The sequence below is a fragment of the Octopus bimaculoides genome, chromosome 15 (genome assembly GCF_001194135.2).
Source record: "Octopus bimaculoides isolate UCB-OBI-ISO-001 chromosome 15, ASM119413v2, whole genome shotgun sequence".
Taxonomy (NCBI): domain Eukaryota; kingdom Metazoa; phylum Mollusca; class Cephalopoda; order Octopoda; family Octopodidae; genus Octopus; species Octopus bimaculoides.
The window spans coordinates 41,162,135-41,170,859 of record NC_068995.1 but is presented as its reverse complement, the minus strand read 5'-3'; the positions used below and the strand labels follow the sequence as shown (position 1 = coordinate 41,170,859).

Sequence of the window (8,725 nt, the reverse complement as noted above, 5' to 3'; positions counted from 1 at the left end):
CAGTATCGAAGTGTGATTGTTTCAGTTAGTGGAATAGTTTCATTTTTAAAGTGAAAGTATTTGACATGAGTGTTTTTGTTTCATTTTTGACACGTAATACTTAAATAGTGGAGGAGATATTATGTTGCCATGGGCTCGAACTCTGCAAGAAGTTTTAAAATTTTTTTGACTATAACACAACTGGAACCCTAAGTAAGGCATCTGTAAAATTTGAATGAAATTGGTTGCGTAGTTCTTGAGTTTTAGGGATTCACACACACAGACAGGCAGACAGACAGACACACATTCTCATTTTTATATATATAGATGTCCTCTTCCAAGTCTGTAGGGTGTGATTTGAGGGGGATTCAGCTGCTATTTCAAGCCAAGCACACAACCCTTTAGAAGTTTCTGTGGTGGCCCAATGTACGTGGAGTGAGGTGCAAACTGTCCAAAGAATTACTTTTAAGGATCTGAGACTGCAAAATAAAAATGGTAAAGGGCTATGGTACTGCACCTAGCATCAAGTTAGATTGCATAGCAACCAGTTGAGAAGTAGACGGGATGCTGTGCAGAAAGAACAAAATGACCATGAGATGATAAGCATGCAGTGATGTTGCTGCTGCATCCATTAGCTGCATTCCACCTCCTACTTCCGTGCTGGTGGGGGTTGCTCAGTCCGAGTAAACTTCAGAGATAACATATTCCGGTTTCGATATATGTCGATATAATGAATGTGAGATAAAGTAGACTGGACTAATGACTTCGTGATCGGGAGATCAAATCTTACGAGGTAAAAATGTTCAAATTGCAACTGCTCTCGCCACAATCTGCCTGGCTGATTACCAAGTTCCACCTGCTGAGTCATATAGCAGTAGCAACGATGTCTGGCTACAGTAAGACCTTCAGCAATATGCAAATATCCGTAATTGCAAAAAAAAAAAAAAAAAAAAAAAAAAAAAAGAAGGAAACAAAAGAGAGAAAAAAATCCCATTCACAGTAGCATTGGAAACAACATGACAAATCCTTGTTTTAACACTGATTTTTCCATGCTTGCATGGAGCAGACAAAATTTGTCATGGCAGATTTTCTACATTCACATGCTCTGGCTGTCACCTACCCTCGTCTGTTGGAATAATTGAGGAAAATATGACAAATCTGCATTTTAACATTGACTTTTCTGTTTGTCTGGAGCAGACAGAAATTGTCCAAGCAGAATTTTTTACATCCAGATGCTCTCCTGGGTCAGCTGAGTGGATACACTAAATATTCCTGCTTTATCTGTCTTTGTAATAGTAGATCTATGGATGAGCACAGGATGAAAAAACAATGGCTTCTGAGAGAAGACATGGTCCTTGGAGAGAAAAGAATGTAATTGAGAACCCTTGGATGACAGAGATAATATCATTTTATCACCATTTTATCCAAGTAATATTTCCCAAGATTGGAAATGAGGGACACTGCTTATATGAAGGTGATGTTTGTTTAAATCTTCTTGAATTCACAACTTAAAATCTTGAACAAGGAAAGGACATGTCAGACAATGCAGTTTTACATAAAATTGAAGTTTGTCTTAAGTCTATCAGCCTATTAGGATGACGCTTATCCTGGTTTCTGTGGTGTTTTAGGAAATGATAGCACAAGACTTGATATCTGAACAACATACCTGTCTGTCAGAGATTTAACCTACGGTTAGTGCTCTTCACAAGAGAAGGAATTTTAGCAATTACTTCTTGGTACCTCAGATTTTACATCTGATTCTCAGTATATTCATGCCACTGAATAAGAATATGACCATCATTTGATTCTAGCATCTGTAGATTTTGAGATAATGTACTTAATAAATGTACCAAAATCATGCACTATTGCAACAGAGAAATGGATTCACTATTCTTCTCAGAGGAAAATGATTTCATGTTTTTGCAACAATGCTCAAGGTTTGCTGATGAAAGTCGGTTTGTTAAAATATGTACCAAGTGAACGGAAGTTATTCACAGATGGTTCTAAGCAAAAATTAAAAGGCGTGCTTCTACACAATACCAACAAATATGGATCAATTCCAATTGGTCACTCAATTAAGATGACTGAGCAGCATGAGACAGTTGCTCTGGTCTTGTAAAAAATATTATACCATGATCACCAATGGCTAATCTGTGAGGATCTTAAGATGATGAATTTTCTCCTGGGTCAGCTGAGTGGATACACTAAATATTCCTGCTTTATCTGTCTTTGTAATAGTAGATCTATGGATGAGCACAGGATGAAAAAACAATGGCTTCTGAGAGAAGACATGGTCCTTGGAGAGAAAAGAATGTAATTGCGAACCCTTGGATGACAGAGATAATATCATTTTATCACCATTACTTCTTTACTACCCACAAGGGGCTACACACAGAGGGGACAAACGGATTAAGTCGATTATATCGACCCCAGTGCGTAACTGGTATTTATTTAATCAGCCCCGAAAGGATGAAAGGCAAAGTCGACCTCGGCAGAATTTGAACTCAGAACATAGTGGCAGACGAAATACTGCTAAGCATATCGCCCGGCGTGCTAACGTTTCTGCAAAACATGGATAATTTCATAAAGCAGATGGACAAAAGACTGCAGTCTTCCCAGATGACCAATGATATGGGAACAAGGAAGGAGAGATGGGTGGTTGTCAAAGTGTTTCTATGGTTTCCTTGAGCTGCACATCCTGATGTTGATGACATTTTATAAAGATAAATATTAGAGTTTCATTGATCACCAAATCACATGTATATAGACACATGAGGATTCGATGGCAGGACTATATTACCAATGAAAAGGTTCCCGCATTGAAGCTACAATGGCACGACACCACCTCTGCTGGTCAAAACACATCATACATACGCTTCAAATACACCTCTGCATCAGCCCCTCTTTGTGGAGTTGACCTTAGGCACCAGACTACATAGAGCCCTTAAATTCTGTTTCCAAGAGCAGCTCAAGGTTATTCTCCTCTGCTGCTTTCATCATCATCATCATCATTTAACATCTGCCTTCCATGCTGGCATGGGCTGGACGGTTTGACATAAGCCGGTCAAGTAGAAGACTACACCAGGATTCTGTGTCTGCTTTGGCATGATATTTACAGCTGGATACCCTTTCTAACACCAACCACCCCGCGGAGTGGACTGAGTGCTTTTTACATGGCACCAACACAGATGAGGACAGTTTTGGCATGGCTTTTACAGCTAGATGCTTTTCAAAATGCCAACCATTTCACAGTGTGGACTGAATGCTTTTTATGTGGCACCAGCACCAGCAGAGTTACCAAGTAACTTGCAAGACAAGGAATATGTGAGAGGGGAAGGAGCATTAGGGGGGAGGTTATCTTGTGTCAGATGATGAACGGTTTCAGTGAGACTGAGAGGCAAAAACAGATGTTTTACTATGGAGGAGATACATGGTTACCCAGCTGCAAAGAGAAGAACAGAGAGAGAGAGAGAGAAGAGGAGAAAGAGTGAGTGAGAGGAACAGATTGAGGGAAAGAGAGACTGCCCAAAATGGGAGCATGTCATTGTCAAAGGAACAGACCTAATGGAAAATAACATATTTCTGCGGAGAGCTGGCAGAAACGTCAGCACGCCGGGCGAAATGCTTAGCAGTATTTCATCTGCCGTTATGTTCTGAGTTCAAATTCCGCCGAGGTCGACTTTGCCTTTCATTCTTTCGGGGTCGATAAATTAAGTACCAGTTGCACACTGGGGATCGATGTAATAGACTTAATCCCTTTGTGTGTCCTTGTTTGTCCCCTCTATGTTTAGCCCCTTGTGGGCAATAAAGAAACAGGAAAATAACAGATTTCAAGAGGCAGAAATCAGACATCAAAGAGCGACTCAGATTTCCTCGTACCCTACCAACCTTCCCTTGCGATAAATGCCTCTGGCTCCTCCATAACACCCTTGACCCAAACAGCCACCTCAGGCACTGACACCATTTGCACCCATCAAGATGAAGACGCTCAATCACTCACTATAGATTAACCACTCGGATATGAGTTAATGCCAATGACAACATGCACACCATAGCCCAGATTAAGATTAGGCTAGAGCAACAATATTGATATTATCTTAAGCCATATATTAGAGTAAGTACAAATTGTTCTATCAACCTCTGTGCCTGACCAGTTACTTTATCAAACCCCACCTCCAGAAGGAGCAAAGGTAAAAGCCCACAAAGAAGTAAATTTTCAGATTAACACCTGCACGATTTTCACTAGGGTGCTAGGATTAGGGTTTTAGGATCAAGGTTAGGGTTTTAGGGTTAGGAAATTCCGTCCCTAACCCTAACCTTAAAACCTAAACCCTAAAACCTTAATCCTAACACCCTAGTGAAAATCGTGTGGGTGTTAATCTGAAAATTTACTGAAGTTTCTGCTTAGAAGTCCCATACCTCATGGTGACAGGAAAAGGGTACAGTTTCTCCACTTCATTTTTTAAAAATATTCCTGTGTTCTGTACACAGCAAATTACATTCGTAAAGAACTATTTTTACCCCATAATTAGAATTTTAAATAAACCTTGCCCTTTATTTCCGTACCCCCGCTTTTTTTTTTGTCATGACGATCTTGAAGGAACAGCTATTCTGTAACCCCCTGCACCATTTCAATGGTTTTCATTTATTCATTATTCTCCAAGAAGAGAATTTCACCATTCTTAACCTGTGGGGTAGGAGCTGGGTAGAGATATTTCAGTATTCCTCTGAGAAAATTTGACATTTCCAGTCAAGAATTTTTTTTTTTTTTTCAAAGTAGAAAACTTACCATTATTGGCACTGTTTGTCTAAAGATTATTTTGATTTAGTTTCAAGTTAATAAAATGTCTTAACTTTATGTCAGTGTTGTTTAGACAATATTTCTTATCATATATGGGGGAAGGGATCAGAATATGCCGTCGGGGTCGGAGGAGGGGACCAGAATATGCCGACGGGGTCGGAGGAGGGGACCAGAATATGTCGACGAGGTCGGGGGGAGGGAATCAGAATATGCTGACCGGGTTGGAGGGAGGTTTACAGAAAAAGGCTAAAAAAAAACAATTTAACAAAGTATACCTGTATTGTATATACATATATACCCATACACAATGCATATACAGGATTACAAAATTATACATTCAAACTTGCGTACATAATTGTATACACGTACAAATACATGGATACATACATACACATATCTACAATGCACGCATACATACACACACACATCCATAGAACAGAGAAGATGATGAGGATGAGAGGGGTGACACTTACGGTCCTGCCATTATTTTGGTTCAAAGCAGCCATACTTCTCCGTCCCCTCTGGTGATGATGATGATGATGGTGATAACAATTATATGCATGATGATAATGTGCGTTGTTACTGTTGTTGTTGTTCGTCGTACTGTTAGAAAAAGTGGCACTGGTGGTGTTGTTGCAGTTATTTGTGGTACTAGTGGTGTTACTAAATCCGTCACCCCCGTTGGATGTTGGTGGTTGATGTACTGCTGTCGGTCCGGTTCGAACCTGGATAACGTAGTCAACATTTTGCACAGCCGCTGCTTTCTTCCTCTTCGACTCACTCATATCCCTACTTGACTTTATTTGGAGAAATTAGGGTTAAAATAGAGGGTTTAACTTTGAGTCAGGGTGGAATCCTTGAAATAAATTCACATATTACTGGTCCAGTTCGTTAATTTAAACAATTCCTATATTCGAGAAGTTCGGTCCTTCAAATATATGACGTAACTGACAGCTCCCCGCCCTTTTTTTCCCCCTTAATTATATTACTCCCCGTCGAAGACTTTTTTCCAGAGGTAATGCACAAACAATGCGAGTCTTTCAACCTAACCTATCTCTTAATGAAATATTCACATATTCCGGGATTGCACCTCTTCAACAAACTAACCGCGTTATCTCAGACGTGGTCAAGGTAACAATAAAATAACCACATTGTTCAAGGGTTATTTCGCCTAAGTCTACATTAAATCATCGACTAATCACTAAGGTTAATCTTGACTATATCTGCATTAATAAACTCGCCAAATATTTCTTGCCGGGACACAAGAACTGTCCTGACATATAATACACAAGGGTTAAATTAAACAAATCAATTATCCCTAGTCTAGGTCTTTCTAAGTGCCCACTTAATATATTAGTCACAATAAACTCAACATAGAATAATTTCTAGTGAAAAGAAAGCCCCATTCATTTCTCAAAATTATACAGAAATTCTAGAAGAAACTTAGATTCTTTAAAAATGGTTGCAGCTTTATGCGTGTGTTTCTTTAATTTTCTGGGTGTATTTTGGGTTTAGGGAAAATATTTAGGTGATTAAAATTGTAGGTGTTGAGTCAGTGCTGTGTAACGTGTTCTTTTGGGGAGAAACGATGTGGTTTACGGTGAAGTGATGTGTTAATGAGTTTGTGGAGTGAGATGTGATGATGTAATGCCACATCTTGGAATAAAACGGAAATTCCGCATTTTGTAAAGGTTGTCTTTTTTTTTTTGCTTGTTTTTTTTTTATGTTATTTTGTTTATAACCTGTCTAATATTTCTTCAGATGGAGACCAGTAAATTGTTCATAAATTTAGTCATTTCTTCTTCAAAGAAATACATTCTTTCTTCCGGAAAGCGGCACGCAACAAATAAAACAAATTAAGGGAACAGTGGGGGTGACACAAGAAACAATTAATTAAGCTTGGTCCCTTGGAAAGTAAGGTATATCAAAATGGGGGTTTCTGTTTCTGTTTCCAGTTCTCTTTGATGTCTGTTATTCCAGTAATTATTATGTAATCCACAAGATGAAATCCTGTCTATCATGTATGTTATCCTCGTCTCTTTCCAAGGCATATATACGCACATACATATACACACATATATATTATATATATATATGTGTATATGTATGTATGAATATATGTAAGGCACCAGTTTAGTTATTTTCTTATTTTGTTTCGCTGTCCTTCGTTTTCATTCAAAGCATTATTTATTACAACTACTAAATCATATACAAACATAAATATATATATCTATATATATGTGTATATATGTATATATACAGTGCACAGACTTGTTTCTAAGACTCAGGTAAAAAAGTTATCCCAGCCGAGTCTAACACTGCTGCAGTAGTTACTACTATCGTTAGCTGTAATGTTATTGTTGTAGCTAAGGAGTAGTAGTGGTAGTCGCAACAGTTGTGGTGGTGATGGTGGCGGCGGTGGAACCAAAGCTTTAGTCGTTATCTCCCACCAATTGCCTCCCGTATGGAAGGAAGTTTTGGAATCAGCCAAACACACAATGTAACATTAATTCTGATTGGTTGGTTTTTCTGCAGCTACTTACCTCCCCCTCATGAAGAATGAAGAAGTTGCTATGCAGTCGCTAGATCTTGCTAGAAACAGCAGCGAAATCTGCCTCTAATCACATAGCCCCACCACTCCTACTATCTCAAATACAGAAAAAAAAAAGAGATATGGTAGCCAAAGGTGGAACGTCTTTGATCATAGGATTACTTTATAACGCCTAACCTTCGGTTAAACATTATCACCCCTTTTAGTGTTTCTCGCTCTCTCTTTCGCGGGACGCCGTTGCCAAACCGTTACGTATGTTGTTTTACAACCCCAGTCAACAGACAAATCTATGATCAAAGACGTTCCAACCGTGAACATCTCCATATTTTCCCAAGATAGAGTGTACCCAAGAAGACATCACCTGTAACTTTTTCTAGGACGAAGGTTGAGAGAGATTTGGCTGCTATTTTTAGCAGGTTTAGTAACCATGTAGAGGGCACCCTCATTGAGAGAGGTTTTCTTTGTCCCATTTCAACTCTTAATCGAAAAGACTTATAGTCAAAAAAAAAAAACCTTCCAGATATGACCATCACTTTTATTTTCAGATATAGCGTATCCATTATAAAATGTTTCCTGTCTTTCTTCTTTTATTTCAAGATCTTTGGGCAGATTTCAAATACCACCACCGCCAAAATATTAAGGGGAGATTTTGTACTATTCCCGCTTCTTTCTTACCGATTACTTCAGAACAAAACCAGTAAAATTTTCGAGGGGAGAGGTTAATCGATAACATTGATTCCATTATTTAACAGGTATTTTTCATGCATATATTTTTTTTCATTTGTTTTAGTTATTAGATTGTGGCCATACTGGGGCACTGTCTTGAATAATTTTTAGTCGAACGTAATCGACCCAAGTGCTTATTGTTTTTAAAGCCCGGTACTATCGGTTTCTTTTGCTGAACGTCTAATTTACAGGGACGTGAACACACCAACACCGGTTGTCAATCGGTGGTGGGGGACATACACACACACACTCACACACACATACATACATATATGCATATATATAAGTGTACGTGGTTTTGTGTGTGTGATTAGCCCCCCCCAAAAAAGCTCGGAAACGGTGCATCCTTGAGGAAAACGAATTTGATTTTCAATATTTTTTTTTATCTTTCTGCTTGTTTCAGTCATTTGATTGCGGCCATGCTGGGGCACTGTCTTGAACGGTTTTAGTCGAATAAATCCAGCCGAAGACTTGATATTTTTGAAGCTTAGTATTTATTCTATCGGTCTCTTTTGCCGAATTGCTACGTTACTGGGACGTAAACACACCACCACCGGTTGTTAAGTGGTGGTGGGGACAAAGACACACACACAGATATATACCTTTCTCAGTTACCATCAACCAAAACCACTCACAAGGCATTGGTTGGATATAGTAGAAGACATTTA

The 8,725-nt window shown here is 38.8% G+C and overlaps 1 protein-coding gene across 1 annotated transcript in view; it reads right to left on the bottom strand.

Annotated features, from left to right (window-relative positions):
• LOC106884496 (S phase cyclin A-associated protein in the endoplasmic reticulum) overlaps nt 1–7,206 on the bottom strand; it is a 225,176-nt gene extending 217,970 nt beyond the window's left edge. The window contains exon 1 of the mRNA XM_052973411.1: nt 5,254–7,206. Within this exon, the coding sequence (XP_052829371.1) occupies nt 5,254–5,565 (312 nt within the window). The 5' untranslated portion in view covers nt 5,566–7,206. The remainder of the gene's footprint in view (nt 1–5,253) is intronic.
• Between the last annotated feature and the right edge of the window lie 1,519 nt (nt 7,207–8,725).